Genomic DNA, 21,337 nt, shown 5'->3' on the forward strand with positions numbered 1-21,337 from the left:
TTTTATTTACAATTTGTATTTTGTCCCAACTTTTTTGGAATCGGGGTTGTAATAATAATAATAATAATAATTATTATTATTATTATTATTATTATTATTATTATTATTATTATTCAGATGTTCTTTAAGAAAGCTCTTCTAGTGTTAGGACACACATCACTGACACTGTTCTTCATTTAGCCATCAGAGATGAGTTCCTTTTGTTCTTCATGAACCACAAGAAGATGCTCAAGTGTTGCCAAATGCTCAATAAACTTATATAGATGTGTTTTTTGTGGTGTGGTCTCAATTTTTTATTTTTCATTTTACTGTTACAATTTACCCCAGGTTGTGTTACAACATACCAAATGCATACGCTTTGCATTTGACATCAAATAATGAATTCTGTGATATAGTTGGAGAAGTTGAAAACACTGTTATTTGTAGTAGACACATGAGGGTACTTTGTGGCAAAAGTTGAGCACTATATCACAAAAATTCTGCAAGTTACAGGTGCTAAGACAAAAAGTGTTACATCAATCCCCGGTCTCCCCTACTTTACTGGGCAATATGTGCTTCGTCTATTTATTTTTCGTTTCTCCTCCAAAGGCATTGCGGGGTAAAGTGATGCCACATCAAATAACCCACCTCATTCATGTTCATTACACCTGTGAATGACCATGCAAGAGTATATGCAATTTCTCAATTGCTTATGTCTTACATATGTACAAAGCAGATTTAAATATAAGTCCAAATGTACATATACTATAGACAACATTTTTTTAATCACCTGATATGACCATGACACCACTGATCAGCTGCACGAATCTATAGTCTGGGCTAGAAAGAAATCAGCTGCAGTATCACTTCTTCACACCATTTTGTATATTTTTTTCTTATGAAATTGGTGGTGCTGTCGCACTCCTTTGGATAAAAGATCCCCTAATGAAGTAATCTATATGACATTTACACAAATAACAAATGTCAAAGCCAAAATCTGATGCTGTAGCCAAAAAACAAACATTTCTGTGAAAGACAGTGGATCTTAGCCTTGCTGTCATAGTTACACTAACCAGTAGTCTGGCTAACGCGACTTCAAAGCTCTGCGAGCATTTGGTCTGGCAAAGATATTAAGCCCAACCGTTTCCCAAAGCGCGTGGTTGACCCGCCTCCCTGAAATGCCTCAGTTTGCTACTGGTCGAAGCCAGAAAAGGCTGTGACGAAGCTTAAACCAATCACATCACTCTTTCCTCTGACGTATGTGATGCGACGGAAACTGCTTGAGTAACAGGAAGAAGATAAATACCTCCGTTATCTCTTTGCTCCGTTTTCAATGAGAACTTCCCGTTGAATGCTTTCAATACAGCATCTACCGCTGTGTCAAAGGCTTGCCGCTGCTTCATGTTCGTAATGTTTCTAGTGAATGAAGCGCTTCCGGCATAGATTCTGTAAACAATCTATGGCTTCCGGTCGCAGTTCTACTACGTCACTGCCTTGAACACGCCTCTACCCAGGGCCGTTGGAGATGTTCAAAGTTGATTGGCTCCCGATTTTTCGGGAGCTTGGAAGAGCTGGAGATAACTTGCCTTGCCAGACTAAGCTCGCAACAGGCCCTCGTGTTGCGTCACACTTAGAATGGGCGGGCCCAGGCTAACTAACCAGCGCTGCCCACATATAATGTGTCTTTTATTTATTTATTTATTTTTCATTTTTCACTTCATGCAAAGATATAGTATAAATGCATACTCATGTCCAGGTAGTACAGTGCATACAATCATGCAGCTACAAGTCAAGACCTTCAGTTAATGTTCACTTCAAACATCAGAATAGGAAAATTTGTGATCTCAAAGTGTGATTTTCACTGTGGCATGGGTGTTGGTTTGAGCGAGATGGACTGGTTTGAGTATTTCAGAAGCTGCTGATCTCCTGGGGTTTTCACAGACAACAGTCTCTAGAGTTTACACAGAGAGAATGGTGCACAAAACAAAAAACACTGAGTGGGTGACAGTTCCGTGGGTGGAAATGCCTTGTTGCAAAGAGAGGTCAGAGGAAAATGGCCAGATTGTTTCAAGCTGCCAGGAAGGATATAGTAAGTCATAGTGACTCTTTACAACCGTGGTGAGCAGAAAAACATCTCAGCATGCAACAGCAGAAGACCACATTGGGTTTCACTCTTGCAGCCAAGAACAGGAATCTTAGAATCAAGAACAAATTCCTGTTAAAGTGGCCAGTGAACGTATATGCTGTGACTTATCTTTAGGATGATAACCTACAATGCTGCTCAAATCTACAAGAAAATCAAGAACCTAGAAATATGCATTTATACAGAGCTTTATTGTACATGTGGGCCAATAAACTTTCTAATGAAAAAAGACAACTACTGCTACATTCCTTTCAGTACCATTCATGGACTAAAACGTGGAGTGTATTACAGTAAAGGTCATGTGTGCTTCATACACACGCTGTTTCCTGTATGCATTCTGTGTGAATTCTAGGCAACACAAATTAAATCGAGTTAGCATCTCCATTAAGTGTTTCTCAATACGGTTTCCTACAGTGGTGCTTGAAAGTTTGTGAACCCTTTAGAATTTTCTATATTTCTGCATAAATATAACCTAAAACATCATCAGATTTTTGCACAAGTCCTAAAAGTAGATAAAGAGAACCCAGTTAAACAAATGAGACAAAAATATTATACTTGGTTGTTTATTTATTGAGGAAAATGATCTAATATTACATATCTGTGAGTGGCAAAGGTATGTGAACCTTTGCTTTCAGTACTGGTGTGACCCCCTTGTGCAGCAATAACTGCAACTAAATGCTTCCGGTAACTGTTGATCAGTTCTGCACACCAGCTGGGAGGAATTTTAGCCCATTCCTCCGTACAGAACAGCTTCAACTCTGGGATGTTGGTGGGTTTCCTCACATGAACTGCTTGCTTCAGGTCCTTCCATAACATTTCCATTGGATTAAGGTCAGGACTTTGACTTGGCCATTCCAAAACATTAACTTTATTCTTCTTTAACTGTTCTTTGGTAGAACGACTTGTGTGCTTAGGGTCGTTGTCTTGCTGCATGACCCACCTTCTCTTGAAATTCAGTTCATGGACAGATATCCTCACATTTTCCTTTAGAGTTTGCTGGTATAATTCAGAATTCATTGTTCCATCAATGATGGCAAGCCATCCTGGCCCAGATGCACCAAAACAGGCCCAAACCATGATACTACCACCACCATGTTTCACAGATGGGATAAGGTTCTTATGCTAGAATGCAGTGTTTTCCTTTCTCCAAACATAACGCTTCTCATTTAAACCAAAAAGTTCTATTTTGGTCTCATCCATCCACAAAACATTTTTCCAATAGCCTTCTGGCTTGTCCACGTGATCTTTAGCAAACTGCAGATGAGCAGCAATGTTCTTTTTGGAGAGAAGTGACTTTCTCCTTGCAACCCTGCCATGCACACCATTGCTGTTCAGTGTTCTCCTGATGGTGAACTCATGAACATTAACATTAGCCAATGTGAGAGAGGCCTTCAGTTGCTTAGAAGTTACCTTGGGGTCCTTTGTGACCTCACAGACTATTACACGCCTTGCTCTTGGAGTAATCTTTGTTGGTCGACCACTCCTGGGGAGGGTAACAATGGTCTTGAATTTCCTCCATTTGTACACAATCTGTCTGACTGTGGATTGGTGGAGTCCAAACTCTTTAGAGATGGTTTTGTAACCTTTTCCAGCCTGATGAGCATCAACAACGCTTTTTCTGAGGTCCTCAGAAATCTCCTTTGTTCGGGCCATGATACACTTCCACAAACATGCATTGTGAAGATCAGACTTTGATAGATCCCTGTTCTTTAAATAAAACAGGGTGCCCACTCACATCTGATTGTCATCACATGGATTGAAAACACCTGACTCTAATTTCACCTTCAAATTAACTGCTAATCCTAGAGGTTCACATACTTTTGCCACTCACAGATCTGTAATATTGGATCATTTTCCTCAATATATAAATGACCAAGTATAATATTTTTGTCTCATTTGTTTAACTGGGTTCTCTTTATCTACTTTTATGACTTGTATGAAAATCTGATGATATTTTAGGTCATATTTATGCAGAAATATAGAAAATTCTAAAGGGTTCACAAACTTTCAAGCACCACTGTAAATGGGGTCCAAACTTTTTGCCTCTATGAGGTTGCTGTGTAAATAAGATGCCATCATCACACACATACATACATACATACATAGATACATTGAGAACAGCATACCAGGGTAGTAGCGAGCCAGTCCTGTAGCGCTGCCAAACACTTGCCAGAGTAAAGTCGGGTCTTCCTCCTTGTTCTTCTTAAAAACATCATCCAGTGCTTCAGTCCAGTTCAGTTCATTTAACACAATAGTGGCTAGACAGAAACACATGAACAAGGATAGCATCCATCAAAATAAAATTCAGAAGTACAGAAGTAAATACTTTTGCTTTTTGTCCTTAAGATTTTCCAGGGTGTCAGAAATGATAAACTTTCATTGTTATAAAGTGCTGACACACGACTGCTGCAACATGTCCACAAATGGAAGTTGGACAGTACTGTATGTATGACTGATTTGAATAAGACACAAATAATACAGGTGGCATGGTAGTGTAGTGGTTAGCACTGTTGCCTCACAGCAAGAAGGTTCTGGGTTTGAGCCCAGCGGCCGACGGGGACCTTTCTCTGTGGAGTTTGCATGTTCTCCCCATGTCTGTGTGGGTTTCCTCTGGGTGCTCCAGTTTCCCCCACAGTCCAAAGACATGCAGGTTAGGTTAATTGGCGGCTCTAATAGGTGTGAATATGAATGTGAATGGTTGTTTGTCTGTATGTGTCAGCCCTGCGATGATCTGGTGACTTGTCCAGGGTGTACCCCACTTCTCGCCTATAGTCAGCTGGAGTAGGCTCCAGCTTGCCTGCGACCCTGCACAGGATAAGTGATGATGAATGGATGGACAAATAAGACAGAAGTGCTAATAAACAGTATATCACTCCAGCTTTCACTGCTCTTGATGCGTGGGGCAGCCATATTGGATTGTGAAGTCAGGGATGGTGAGGTTACTCTGACTGAGTCAGAAATCCGACTTTAAAGAGTGTTTCAATTGACTTGGAAATCCTGACTTCCCAGTACAAATGGAACACACCATGTGAGCGTGGTAGTGAATGCGGTGTGTGGGTATTATAGTCTGTAACAATCATGTCTGTAGGTCATAGTGTGTTCTAGGAATTGGAGTCTGAAATGGAGTTTGTTGCAGCCATGTCTGTAGGTTGCAGAGTCTTTTAGGAATCGGAGTCCGATTCAATTAACTTAAACCTAGTTGTCCAAGTTGCTCTTATGGAAAATAAATCACCACTTATAACCAATTATAATCAAGAATTCAACACTAGTGTGGTTTATGTTGAAATAAAGTATTCCATAACTGTCATACATTTGGTTATAACATATCGAAAATGTGTGTTTTCAGAGAAAAAGGAGATAACAGGATCTCATAGTGGTTTCATTGCCTTAAAGGAACAGTCCACCATATTTCCATAATGAAATATGCTCTTATCTGAATTGAGACGAGCTGCTCCGTACCTCTCCAAGCTTTGCGCGACCTCCCAGTCAGTCAGACGCAATCAGACGCGCTGTCACTCCTGTTAGCAATGTAGCTAGGCTCAGTATGGCCAACGGTATTTTTTGGGGCTGTAACTAGATGCGACCAAACTCTTCCACGTTTTTCCTGTTTACATAGGTTTATATGACCAGTGATATGAAACAAGTTCAGTTACACAAATTGAAACGTAGCGATTTTCTATGCTATGGAAAGTCCGCACTATAATGACAGGCGTACTAACACCTTCTGTGCGCTTCAGCAGCGCATTGATATCTGAGCTCCGTATCAATGCGCTGTCGAAGCGCGCAGAAAAAATACCGTTGGCCATACTGAGCCTAGCTACATTGCTAACAGGAGTGACAGCGCGTCTGACTGCGTCTGATTGACTAGGAGGTCGCGCAAAGCTCGGATAGGTATGGAGTAGCTCGTCTCAATTCAGATAAGAGCATATTTCATTATGGAAATACGGTGGACTGTTCCTTTAAGTCTAATTTGGATTGGATTAGTCTATTAGGAGAACCCCAAGAATCTAAAGATATCTTTTTTAAATTCTTGCAAGAATCTGGATCGTATCTGGAGCATGGCTTCATACTTCATGGTGTCTAGCAATGTCTTGATGCTGTCGTAATATTCTTGCAGTCAGAAAAAAAAAACATATTTTGAAATATACCTCTTTTTTCTGACTTTATTTGAATGAAAAGATGCAAATTCACCCATTTTCTCAATAAAAATACATAAATTTCAAATTACCAACGTCCTGGGGACAAAATCAAAATTTGAGGGAAATAATATCAATTTCTATACTTTTGCCATATTAGAAATTAGGAAATAACATTTATTACCCAGGAACAATAAAAATAAAATTTAAATTTGTTACATAGTGTTATCAGACAACTGGTGAGTTTGATGAAAAACGGAGGTAATTCGGCTCCATAAATAAATAGTGTATGGAGCTAGGAGAGGGGAATATTTCAAGATTTCCAAGAAAAAAAAATCTGTCATTCTTTGAGATTAAAAACTCATAAATTTGCATGAAAAATTCAGAAATTTTGAGATTTAAGTCACAAATTTGCAAGAAAACAAACAACCCCCCCCAACCAAATAAATAAATACCCTCAGATATTCTCTGAGACAACTATCACATGCTTCCTGGCTGCAGTGCATTCTGAGAAATGTAATAGGGGATATATACCATATATATATATATATATATATATATATATATATATATATATATATATATATATATATATATATATATATATATATATATATATATATATATATATATATATATATATATATATATATATGGGGCGGCACGGTGGTGTAGTGGTTAGCGCTATCGCCTCACAGCAAGAAGGTCCTGGGTTCGAGCCCCGTGGCCGGCAAGGGCCTTTCTGTGTGGAGTTTGCATGTTCTCCCCGTGTCCGCGTGGGTTTCCTCCGGGTGCTCCGGTTTCCCCCACAGTCCAAAGACATGCAGGTTAGGTTAACTGGTGACTCTAAATTGACCGTAGGTGTGAATGTGAGTGTGAATGGTTGTCTGTGTCTATGTGTCAGCCCTGTGATGACCTGGCGACTTGTCCAGGGTGTACCCCGCCTTTCGCCCGTAGTCAGCTGGGATAGGCTCCAGCTTGCCTGCGACCCTGTAGAAGGATAAAGCGGCTAGAGATAATGAGATGAGATGAGATATATATATATATATATATATATGAGTGATTCCACGCTTATGGGTACTGAAATGGGGACATGAACTTATTTTTAAAAATTCACCTAAAACCATTTCTTTTTTTACCATCAGGTCACAAAACATGTAATCTTTAATGAATGATATGTTAAAAGATAACTTTAATTTTCTGAGATGTAATAAAAACATATTTATATGCCAAAGTCAGAACGTAACAGAAGTGTTGTGGACATATATATTCTCAATTTTAACAACGTAGAATTACTTTTTGAAACATAGGAAGGTGATGTTTTAGCAAATATAATTAATAAACATGTGTAGTAGAATAAACATACACTCATCTCATCTCATCTCATTATCTCTAGCCGCTTTATCCTTCTACAGGGTTGCAGGCAAGCTGGAGCCTATCCCAGCTGACTACGGATAAACATACACATTCTTTCAATAAGATTAACATGGTATATAGCTAGATTGTAATTAATTTGTAACAGACGCGAGATGGACAATCGTAACAGAAGTAATGTAACAGACATCATTTTGGAACTCATAGGCTTGACTTTGGCATATAAATATGTTTTTATTACATCTCAGAAAATTAAAGTTATCTTTTAACATATCATTCATTAAAGATTACATGTTTTGTGACCTGATGGTAAAAAAAGAAATGGTTTTAGGTGAATAAGTTCATGTCCCCATTTCAGTACCCATAAGCGTGGAATACACACACACACACACACACACACACACATATATATATATATATATATATATATATATATATATATATATAGAGAGAGAGAGAGAGAGAGAGAGAGAGAGAGAGTATTTTTCTCATAAATTTGTGACTTTTTAATCTCGGAAATTCTTGGATTTTTATTTCTCGGAATATTACCCTCTCTCAGCCCTTTGCTTTTTTAACACTCCTAACACTCTGTTGTACAAGAGATGCCTGTTTCACACACTTTTTTTTTTTGCCTGAAATGGTTTCCACACTTCGGCTCACAAAGGCTGTTATTCTCAGAATAAGTCAGTGAATGAGTGAAAGAGGGAACAGATTAAGAGGTGTAAGTTTGACTTGAGTATGAGCATGTGAGTGTGAACAGAATAATTCTGCATTATCCACACAGGGTTCGAGAGCTCTGCTGGTGAAAACTCGCTCATCGACTTTATTGAATCACCAGTGTGGGAACCATGGAAACCTATAATCATCTTATCAAATGTCTCATCTTTCTGAAAAGGCCATGTGCTGACAGGCCTGCTGGAAGTGCTGCTAAAGAATACACTCATTGGAAAGGGAAAACGGCCTATGTGTCAACATTAAATCTAATGAACCATGCAAAATTCAGTGTTGCAGTTGAAATAACAATTTATTTTCATAGACTGGCTGTGGATGTGAAAGATATGGGGGGTTTTGCTATGATGTATACATCTTTTTGACTTTTAAACACCAGGGAAACTTGATCATAGAGCAAATGTGTTGGATAAATCAGCTTGGAAATGAGGCTGGATGGCATATAGGGGGTGTATTTTATAGGATAAGTGCCTTTAACTTTCATCAGCACAACCGCAACAATCATCAACATGGGAACACGTGCAGAATCTCAAAGAGGTTTCACTGAAATTACATGAGTTAAATTGCAGTGTGATGCAAAAGGAAGGTTTTGATTGTGTATTTTTGCCACTCTAAAATCACTTTACATCCATTAAATTCCATTTCCTTTTTTTGCTCTCTTGCCCTCCTGGAGAAAACCATTTCCTGTGGCTGTTTCATTCAGTGTTGTCTCTCTTAATGACGGGGAGATTTGGTTGCATCTTTAGACTGGGGCAGTGCTAGCCCACATACTCCTTCTCTCCCCTAAATGACGTGCCACTTTATCCTAGAAAATCCAATTTTCTCCCCTGCGGGAGCCATAGGCCTGAGCTATTTCACTCTGTGTGTGTGTGTGTGTGTGTGTGTGTGTGTGTGTGTGTGTGTGTGTGTGTGTGTGTGTGTGTAACGGGGTTAATGTATGTACTTGGTTTTCAATATCTGTAGATTAGAATCACTATCCTCTCTGGCTCTGATTGACATCTGGCAACATCCTTTAAAGTCCATGTAGAAAAGAAACAAACACACACAGACACACACACCAGAGTACAATATTCTCCTTCCTCTTTATTATGCATGTGAAAGCAGCATGTCTCTCTCTCTCTATCTCACACACACACACACACACACACACACACACACACACACACACACACACTCTCTCCCTCTTAAAGACAATTAACTTTACCCTCATACTTGAATGTTTGCCACCTTTTCCCATTTTCATGCCTAAAAAGCAAGATCCGTATCTCAGATTCATTCGACACATGCCTCTTTCTCACCAAAGGTCAGACCACTGCCAACACTGGCACAACTGCAACTCGCACTCCTACGCTATTGCTTTCTCACGCTCTGCATTCCTTATATAACTTGTTGAGTCTATTTTATTTGCAGTCCTTGCAATGATAGTAGTCATGCATACATCTATGTATCTACAGTATGTTGTACACACAGAATCAAGCTTCTGTCATGACCATCTCAGTCCCCTGACCTGAACCCCATTGAAAACCTGTGGGGTAAGCTGAAGAGGAGAGTGTACAAGAGAGGGCTGGGGACCCTGGATGATCTGGAGAGGCTGTGTTAAGAGGAATGGTCTCAGATGCCCTGCTGTGTATCTCCAACCTTATAAAATGTTATAGGATAGACTCGGTGCCGTTTGGCAAAGGGAGGTTGTACAAAGTATTACAACCCCAATTCCAAAAAAGTTGGGACAAAGTACAAATTGTAAATAAAAACAGAATGCAATGATGTGGAAGTTTCAAAATTCCATATTTTATTCAGAATAGAACATAGATGACATAGCAAATGTTTAAACTGAGAAAATGTATCATTTAAAGAGAAAAATTAGGTGATTTTAAATTTCATGACAACAACACATCTCAAAAAAGTTGGGACAAGGCCATGTTTACCACTGTGAGACATCCCCTTTTCTCTGTACAACAGTCTGTAAACGTCTGGGGACTGAGGAGACAAGTTGCTCAAGTTTAGGGATAGGAATGTTAACCCATTCTTGTCTAATGTAGGATTCTAGTTGCTCAACTGTCTTAGGTCTTTTTTGTCGTATCTTCCGTTTTATGATGCACCAAATGTTTTCTATGGGTGAAAGATCTGGACTGCAGGCTGGCCAGTTCAGTACCCGGACCCTTCTTCTACGCAGCCATGATGCTGTAATTGATGCAGTATGTGGTTTGGCATTGTCATGTTGGAAAATGCAAGGTCTTCCCTGAAAGAGACGTCGTCTGGTTGGGAGCATATGTTGCTCTAGAACCTGGATATACCTTTCAGCATTGATGGTGTCTTTCCAGATGTGTAAGCTGCCCATGCCACACGCACTAATGCAACCCCATACCATCAGAGATGCAGGCTTCTGAACTGAGCGCTGATAACAACTTGGGTCGTCCTTCTCCTCTTTAGTCCGAATGACATGGCATCCCTGATTTCCATAAAGAACTTCAAATTTTGATTCATCTGACCACAGAACAGTTTTCCACTTTGCCACAGTCCATTTTAAATGAGCCTTGGCCCAGAGAAGACGTCTGCGCTTCTGGATCGTGTTTAGATACGGCTTCTTCTTTGAACTATAGAGTTTTAGCTGGCAACGGCAGATGGCACGGTGAATTGTGTTCACAGATAATGTTCTCTGGAAATATTCCTGAGCCCATTTTGTGATTTCCAATACAGAAGCATGCCTGTATGTGATGCAGTGCCGTCTAAGGGCCCGAAGATCATGGGCACCCAGTATGGTTTTCTGGCCTTGACCCTTACGCACAGAGATTCTTCCAGATTCTCTGAATCTTTTGATGATATTATGCACTGTAGATGATGATATGTTCAAATTCTTTGCAATTTTACACTGTCGAACTCCTTTCTGATATTGCTCCACTATTTGTTGGCGCAGAATTAGGGGGATTGGTGATCCTCTTCCCATCTGTACTTCTGAGAGCCGCTGCCACTCCAAGATGCTCTTTTTATACCCAGTCATGTTAATGACCTATTGCCAATTGACCTAATGAGTTGCAATTTAGTCCTCCAGCTGTTCCTTTTTTGTACCTTTAACTTTTCCAGCCTCTTATTGCCCCTGTCCCAACTTTTTTGAGATGTGTTGTTGTCATGAAATTTCAAATGAGCCAATATTTGGCATGAAATTTCAAAATGTCTCACTTTCGACATTTGATATGTTGTCTATGTTCTATTGTGAATACAATATCAGTTTTTGAGATTTGTAAATTATTGCATTCCGTTTTTATTTACAATTTGTACTTTGTCCCAACTTTTTTGGAATCGGGGTTGTAAATGCAGGGGTGCCAATAATAGTGGAACATGTGTTTTTGTTGAAAATAATGATTTCTTGAGGGTCCAGTTCTTTCTCTCCTTAGCCCAAGTAAGACGCTTCTGAAAGCCTCAGTCCACTCCTTGTGAAGCTCTCCCACGTTCTTGAATCCGAGTTTTCATGACAATGCTCTCAAGGCTGCGGTTATCCCTGTTGCTTGTGCACCTTTTCCAGCCAGCCTTTTCAGCAACGGCCTTCTGTGGTTTACCCTCCTTGTGGAAGGTGTCGATGATCATCTTCTGGACAACTGTCAAGTCAGCAGTCTTCCCCAGAATTGTGGTTGTGTGTACTGAGCTAGCCCGAGAGATACATGGTATTTATACTGTTTTACTCAAACTCGAAATAAAATATTCTCATATTTTGAGACACTGGATTTCTGATTTTCATGAGCTATGAGCCATAATCTTCAAAATTAAAATAAAAAGCCTTGAAGTATTTCACTTTACATGTAATGAATACAGAATACATGAAAGTTTACCTTTTTGAATTAAATTTACAAAAAAAGAAGGTTTTCAAGATATTCTCATATTTTGAGATGCACTAGTATACAGTGGTGCTTGAAAGTTTGTGAATCCTTTAGAATTTTCTATATTTCTGCATAAATATGACCTAAAACATCATCAGATTTTCACACAAGTCCTAAAAGTAGATAAAGAGAACCCAGTTAAACAAATGAGACAAAAATATTATACTTGGCCATTTATTTATTGAGGAAAATGATCCAACATATCCGTGAGTGGCTAAAGTATGTGAACCTTTGCTTTCAGTATCTGGTGTGACCCCCTTGGGCAGCAATAACTGCAACTAAACGTTTCCGGTAACTGTTGATCAGTCCTGCACACCAGCTTGGAGGAATTTTAGCCCATTCCTCCGTACAGAACAGCTTCAACTCTGGGATGTTGGTGGGTTTCCTCACATGAACTGCTTGCTTCAGGTCCTTCCACAACATTTCCATTGGATTAAGGTCAGGACTTTGACTTGGCCATTCCAAAACATTAACTTTATTCTTCTTTCAAAGACATGCGGTTAGGTTAATATGGGACGGCCTTGGGCTGAGGTGCCCTTGAGCGAGGCACCTAACTCCCAACTGCTCCCCAGGCACTGTTACAGGGGCGCAGATAGGATTTTTGAACTGGGGGGGACTGAGCTGTCAGCAAATGATTCCATTTTGTGTATATATTTGTGCTGTCAAAAATGTCGCGTTATTAACGCGTTAACTTGACTCAATTTTAACTGCAATAATTTTTTTATCGCGAGATTAACGCTCTGTGGCATGATGTAGGTTTTTCATAAGCTTTTGAAACTGCCAGGAACTTGGAACAGAGACTTTGCTTAGAAAAACGATAGCAGCTAGCCACGCCCCGCACAGCCAGAGTTCTCTGTCCTCCTCCCTCAAAGACCCAGCGCGGGCAGGGCGCGCTAGTAGAGATGGGATTTATGGCTCTTTGATGGGATCCGCATCTTTGTGATCCGTTCTTTGAAAAGAGCCGTTCAAAAGACTGGCTCATTTGGCTCTTTTTAAATATTTATTCAGTTTTAAGAAGACAGTGTCTAAAGAAGCCAGATCCCTCTGAACTGTAAACTCAATGCTATCCCAGAAATCCTTCCTGTAATATGCAAATTTGGCCGCCTCTGATTGGACAGCGCGACGCATCAACAGGCAGAAAGTGTAAAAGTACAAAATGTGTTAAGTGAGCTGAAACAGTAAAGATCAGATTCAATGCAATATTTATCAACGAACAACTTAAAGTTAATATAATAGTGTACTTTATATTATAATCAAGCATGTCAAGCCTACCGGCACTGTGTAACCTGTCTCTCTGATAGACTAACTCAAGCAGTAGATTACTTCACTCATGGTTCTCTTGTTAGCTTCGGGACGAAGAGCCACGGTGCTCAGCTTAGGTTTCAGTTTGCAGTGGCTGTGTCAAGACGTGTTATGCTTTGCAATAAGAAAAACATTGGTACAAAACAAGCCCATTCACTTTTTTATGCTGGTAAGAGAATTACAATGGTTTTTCGTGTGACAAAAATGTGCGATTAAATTGCGATTAATCGCAAGTTAACTATGACAGTCGCGATTAATCGTGATTAAATATTTTAATCGCTTGACAGCACTAGTATATATATATATATATATATATATATATATATATATATATGTGTGTGTGTGTGTGTGTGTGTGTGTATATATATATATATATATATATATATATATATATATACACACTACCGTTCAAAAGTTTGGGGTCACTTTGAAATGTCCTTATTTTTTAAAGAAAAGCACTGTTCTTTTCAATGAAGATCACTTTAAACTAATCAGAAATACACTCTATACATTGCTAATGTGGTAAATGACTATTCTAGCTGCAAATGTCTGGTTTTTGGTGCAATATCTCCATAGGTATATAGAGGCCCATTTCCAGCAACTATCACTCCAGTGTTCTAATGGTACAATGTGTTTGCTCATTGCCTCAGAAGGCTAATAGATGATTAGAAAACCCTTGTACAATCATGTTAGCACCGCTGAAAACAGTTTAGCTCTTTAGAGAAGCTATAAAACTGACCTTCCTTTGAGCAGATTGAGTTTCTGGAGCATCACATTTGTGGGGTCGATTAAATGCTCAAAATGGCCAGAAAAATGTCTTGACTATATTTTCTATTCATTTTACAACTTATGGTGGTAAATAAAAGTGTGACTTTTCATGGAAAACACAAAATTGTCTGGGTGACCCCAAACTTTTGAACGGTAGTGTGTATACATGTTATTTCACCTCCCTCACTGCCATCACCAGGAACTACCTGCAGGCCAGGACAATGATAACATCTTAACATAGCCTATGGAAATCCAAAGTTTACACATTATCATCACGCACAGAAATTGCAAAACTAGTTTTAAAACCGCTAAGTTCCAACTGTTAAACACAGCGAGAGGCTGGGCTACGCGTGTGTGTGTAAAGTGTAAACCAGTGCATCCTGACTTTCTAACTATGCCTGTGTGTTGCGTCAGCGGCAGTCAGTCAACAACTCTTCGCAAAGTTTCCTTATGAAACAATATGCTTGCTCAAATTATGGCAGGGAACGCCAGATTAAACATTAAAACTGCCTTCTGAGTACTGTATCTACAGGCTACCACCGAAAGAAGGAGGCTACCAGAAAGGCATCTCTACTCCGTACGATTTTACTTTCACTACGACATTACTTTGAACAGACTATCAAAAAATTGCAAGGTGATATGATAAAGTAAGGCACAGTTTACTTACAGTCGTTTTTTTTTTAAACGATGCAATCGTTTTCTGGCTTTTGGCACCCTTCATCATGCCGTGTTGGGGTCCTGAACTAGGAGGCGCTGTCCCCAATATGCCTGTCAAACTTGTTGTGGGTAACCATAGCAACCAAGCTCGAGCTCGCAATCTGTGCAGTCTGCGCAGTTGCAACTATGTATATACTGCTGTGCACCTCAATAAACCGAATGGTAACTAGACAGGGACACTCTAACGAGTGCAAACCCCGCCTTTTCCCTATTAAAATACATTGGGCGAAAATTTCGAAGTTCTGCCATGACCTTGACCTTTGACCTTTGACCTCCAAAATTTAATGGTTTCCTTCCTGGGTGATTGGCAACACATGTACAAAATTTGGTTCAAATCGATCCATTGGTTCTTGAGATATCTTGCAGACACACAGACAGACAGACAGACAGATACACACACACACAGACTGACGCAGGTGAAAATAATAACCCCTCCGACTACTGTCGGCGGGGTTAATTAGTCTTTTGATTTTTCCGTGAGGTTTGCCTTATGCAAAGAAAGACAGCATAGACGTTTTTTCCTCCCTATGAGTGGGTGGGACCGAACGAGGTGAATTTAAATCTGGGTGGGACGAATCCCCCCCGTCCCCCCCTCTATCTGCGCCCGTGCACTGTTAGCATGGCTGCCCACTGCTCTGGGGTATTTGTGTGTGCTCATTGGTTATGTGTGTGTGCATGTGTGTGTTCACTGCTTCAGATGGGTTAAATGCAGAGAGGAATTTAACAAGTGTGTGAGGAATAAAGTTGTGCTTTCTTTCTTTCATTCTTTCTTTCTTTCTTTTTCTTTCTTTCTTTCACCATTCTTTGGTAGAACGACTTGTGTGCTTAGGGTCATTGTCTTGCTGCATGACCCACCTTCTCTTGAGATTCAGTTCATGGACAAATGTCCTGACATTTTCCTTTAGAATTTGCTGGTATAATTCAGAATTCATTGTTCCATCAGTGATAGCAAGCCGTCCTGGCCCAGATGCAGCAAAACAGGCCCAAACCAGGATACTACCACCACCATGTTTCACAGATGGGATAAGGTTCTTATGCTGGAATGCAGTGTTTTCCTTTCTCAAAACATAATGTTTCTCATTTAAACCAAAAAGTTCTATTTTGCTCTCATCCATCCACAAAACATTTTTCCAATAACCTTCTGGCTTGTCCACGTGATCTTTAGCAAATTGTAGATGAGCAGCAATGTTCTTTTTGGAGAGCAGTGGCTTTCTCCTTGCAACCCTGCCACACACACCATTGTTGTTCAGTGTTCTCCTGATGGTGGACTCAAGAATATTAACATCAGCCAATGTGAGAGAGGCCTTCAGTTGCTTAGAAGTTACCTTGGGGTCCTTTGTGACCTCACAGACTATTACACGCCTTGCTCTTGGAGTGATCTTTGTTGGTCGACCACTCCTGGGGATGGTAACAATGGTCTTGAATTTCCTCCATTTGTACACAATCTGTCTGACTGTGGATTGGTGGAGTCCAAACTCTTTAGAGATGGTTTTGTAACCTTTTCCAGCCTGATGAGCATCAACAACGCTTTTTCTGAGGTCCTCAGAAATCTCCTTTGTTCGTGCCATGATACACTTCCACAAACATGTGTTGTGAAGATCAGACTTTGATAGATCCCTGTTCTTTAAATAAAACAGGGTGCCCACTCACACCTGATTTTCATGCCATTGCTTGAAAACACCTGACTCTAATTTCACCTTCAAATTAACTGCTAATCCTAGAGGTTCACATACTTTTTCCTCTCACAGATATGTAATATTGGATCATTTTCCTTAATAAATAAATGACCAAGTATAATATCTTGTCTCATTTGTTTAACTGGGTTCTCTTTATCTACTTTTAGGACTTGTGTGAATATCTGATGATGTTTTAGGTCATATTTATGCAGAAATATAGAACATTCTAAAGGGTTCACAAACTTTCAAGCACCACTGTATAATCACTTGCATGCCACAATGATGTAGATATATGAGGGATCTAAGATGGGTGACGAACCTCCTTTTTACAAGCGATGACCTGTGCATGTTAAAGTGTCTTCCAGAATAAACAGAAAAAAAAAAAATCTTGTGTTTGACATGGCATCCGAGCAGATATCAATAACAAAACACATTCACTTATCAGAAGACAATGAGATCATCAATGACGGCATAGCTCACTCTGGCCCCATCTAGTCCAGAAGGAACAATCTAAACTGGGCCACCATGCGCAATAAATGTTGCAAGCTATATAGATGGCTACAGCACAATCAGGTGTACGCATTGTGTTGCAAAAATGGTCAAAATTTGATTAAGCAGTTTCAAGAAGTAAAGTGATTATTTTTCTGCCAAATATATTGGGAATGTGGTACTGAAAGTGTTTTTTTTTCTTATTTGGACCTACATTAAAAAAAAAAAAAAAAACAGATATATGGGGCCATGTATTGAGGGCTTACGGACACTACATACTCATAATGAAGTTTTATTTATCAATGAATGCCAATGATTATATCCAATATTTAGTGTAAAATAACCTTTATTCATAAACTTTAAAACAGAACATGTGAAATAAATGCTTATAAATCCATATCAAAATGTCATTATGTATTTCTTAGGTCTAACATAATGAAATTATGTTCATGAACATACGTGAAATTACATTCCCAGCCTATGATTTAGTATTAAGTAAATTACTCAGTATTTAAATTAAAATTCTTTTTTTTTTCAATTACACATTTCTGGATCAAGCTGAAAGGTAAAGGCATGACTTGTAGGAAGTGCTGTAGCTCTGTACATAATAATACCCCATATGTGCACAAAACACATCATTCATACAGGAATTATTTATTGATTAAAAAAATAACTTATTTACATATCTTTATGTAGGTGGATGTGAAATAAGGCAACTGCCACTGTAAATACAGAATGTATGTTTACTACTGATGTTAAATAATGGGAACAAGATCAGTGAAGCCTTGGACCTACGGACACTACAAGTAGCCTATGTTACTTTTACTGATTTTATAACAAAAAAAAAGTATTTTTTTGACTGATGTGAGATTTGACAATTAGCATTGTAGACTAAAAACAGGCAGCACTACAGTGCTAATCATATGACTCAAAATGTTAAAATTTATTCTTTGTTTGCTCTCATGTTAAATAATTTTCATTAATTTGACACTCATACCATTACTATTCTTTCGTTGTATTTGCACATATATAAAATTTGTTTACTTATTTTTCACAAAATTTTTAAATTTAGTGGGAGAAATATGGGTAAATCACTGCAAAATAGGAACAAGAATGCTTTGGGCCTACGGACACTACAAACAAGAATTATTATGTGATTTTGACTAATTTTATAAAAAAAAAATATTTATATAAATTGATTTGAGATTTGACAACTAGCATTGTAGACTAAAAACAGGCAGCACTACAGTGCTAATCATATGACTCAGAGTGTTAAAAGTTATTCTTTGTTTGCTCTCATGTTAAATAATTTTCAATAAATTGACACTCATACCATTACTGTCCTTTCATTGTATAATCATTTGCTCATATATAAAATTGTTTTACTTATTTGTAACAAAATTGGTGAATTTTATGGGAGAAATATGGGTAAATCGCTGAATCTTAGGAACAAGAATGCTTGGGGCCTACGGACACTACAAGGGGCCTATGGACACTACAAACAAGTATTCAAGTTTTATCACTGTATGTATTAATCCAATTTAGGTTGAGTGCTTATGTTTGATAAAAGTATCCAACAAAAAATAGCAACATACCAATAATTATCAAACATGGTGTCCATTCAATGATTTAGTACCAGGCCTACGGACACTACAGATTTTTTAGGCAAAATTACATGGGTTCAGGATCAGGTGACAAGACCTAGTATTTGTAAACAATCGGATAACTACTGATTCACACACAACAGAGACATCATATGCTTGCTTATAATTCATTAATAATTGTAATGCAAATCTGGGTAGAAGTTATATGCACCCTAGGAACCCCTACCTTCATACCAGAAAGAATCAAAATCAGTGAAGAATTGAGGGAGAAGAAGTGATTTGTGTGGAAACTGCTCATTAAGGCTTAATTATTCCATTTCTTCATTATTAATTGCAATTATGCAAATGTGGGTAGAAGCTATATGCACCCCAGGCAGACCTACCTTCCTGCCAAAGAGAATAAAAATTGGTGAAGAACTGAGAGAGAAGAAGTGATTTTCATGAAATGTGGACGCCGCCGGATGGACGACGGACAGCACATGATGGCTTAACCTCATTGCCTGTCGGACGCATGAGCTAATAATTGTCATCTGCAGAAGTCATTAAACTTTTTAATTTACTTTGTTTTTGTTTTTTTTAGTGAAAGGTTGTATTTGTATTTTAGTAATCATAACATACAGTAGGGCGGCACGGTGGTGTAGTGGTTAGCGCTGTCGCCTCACAGCAAGAAGGTCCGGGTTTGAGCCCCGTGGCTGGCGAGGGCCTTTCTGTGCGGAGTTTGCATGTTGTCCGCGTGGGTTTCCTCCGGGTGCTCCGGTTTCCCCCAAAGACATGCAGGTTAGGCTAACTGGTGACTCTAAATTGACCGTAGGTGTGAATGGTTGTCTGTTACTATGTGCAAGCCCTGTGATGACCTGGCGACTTGTCCAGGGTGTACCCCGCCTTTCGCCTGTAGTCAGCTGGGATAATAATAATAATATTGGCTGGCTTTTTTTCGTGGTATATCAGATATATTCCATTCAGCGAGGATGATATTGAACTTGTCTTCGACTCATTCAATACCATGCTAGCTGAATGGAATATATCTGATAGACCACTCAATGCCAGCCAATATTATTTAATTATTGCTGTAGACCAGTGTGACTATGAAAAGTGGTTGGCATAGAATGGATTCTTTAAAACAAGGTGAGTATTTTACTTCACCACATGCCTAGTGAGCATGAAGCTCTAACAAAGGAGAATATTCTTGTCTGTGAAAAAAGGAATAATATAAAACCAAGAATGGTGAAGCATGTCTTCTGGCATTTGTTAATTTCTGATGTGCTAATAATGTTTGCCAGGACTTATGATCATTTGCACTGCTGCTGCTGTCTGCTGTGATGTCAGCAACCAGCTACTCTTCTGGTCACACAGTGGAGCCAGAGGCAGTAGGTCATGAGTGTGTGTACACTCTTTTTGGACTTTTCCATTCGTCACTGATAACTCTAAAGCTAACAGGTTCATAAATCTGCCAGACACTGGAGCCATTTGCAAAACTAAAGTTAGAACAAAATGAACAGATGAACAGGGACAAATAACAAGATAAGATAAATGACTTAGTAATGAGATATAAACAAAAGTGCATGACTCACAAGTCTGAGGCAGACTAAATAAGGAATAAAACATGACTAACGCGGCTGCATCCCCCCCCCCGCCCGTAGATTATTTTTTCCCTTAACAACTTATCCTGAAGTATATTATCTCTTTTATTCCACAGCAATTTGCTAACGATAAAATTTTTATTAATTGAAAGAACATCGTGTCATAATTTTGTTATATTAATTATAATAATTATTATTTTATTATTATTATTATACACGTGAAAAAATAGTGTAATTTTACATTAAAATAAAACAATAAAAGTTAAAAAATGACCATAGTTCATACATTATATATACCTATACCTGTGTGTATATATATATATATACACACACACTTGTCCAGGGTGTACCCTGCCTCTCGCCCATAGTCAGCTGGGACATTTTATATATATATATATATATATATATATATATATATATACATATATATATATATATATATATATATATATATATATATATATAATACACACATCCATTATTGCAACCGCTTATCCTGTACAGGGTCGCAGGCAAGCTGGAGCCGATCCCAGCTGACCACGGGCGAGAGGCGGGGTACACCCTGGACAAGCCGCCAGATCATTGCAGGGCTGACACAAAGAGACAAACAACCATTCATACCTATGGTCAAATTCAAGCCACCAATTAACCTAACCTGCATGTCTTTGGACTGTGGGAGAAAGAGTAGCACCCGGAGGAAACCCACACAGACACGGGGAGAACATACAAACTCCACACAGAAAGGCCCTTGTAAGCCACTGGGCTTGAACCCAGGACCGTCTAGTTGTGAAGCGACAGTGCTAACCACTACACCACCATGCCACCCCATACATATACCAGTACATATATATGTAAATATTAAATAGAATAGAATAGCTCCTTCAGCTACAGTCTCAAAGCCCCAGGGATGAACGATTGCTGATGTCTCTTCATTCTGGAAAGCAATGCTTGGTTACTTTTCCTATTCC

The 21,337-nt window shown here is 39.0% G+C and overlaps 1 protein-coding gene across 1 annotated transcript in view; it reads right to left on the reverse strand.

Moving 5' to 3' along the window:
- Nucleotides 1-21,337, reverse strand: part of LOC132887875 (voltage-dependent calcium channel subunit alpha-2/delta-1) — a 297,423-nt gene that overhangs the window by 127,210 nt on the left and 148,876 nt on the right. The window contains exon 7 of the mRNA XM_060923626.1: nt 4,249-4,380. Within this exon, the coding sequence (XP_060779609.1) occupies nt 4,249-4,380 (132 nt within the window). The remainder of the gene's footprint in view (nt 1-4,248; nt 4,381-21,337) is intronic.

Source organism: Neoarius graeffei, chromosome 6, assembly GCF_027579695.1.
Source record: "Neoarius graeffei isolate fNeoGra1 chromosome 6, fNeoGra1.pri, whole genome shotgun sequence".
NCBI classification, from domain to species: domain Eukaryota; kingdom Metazoa; phylum Chordata; class Actinopteri; order Siluriformes; family Ariidae; genus Neoarius; species Neoarius graeffei.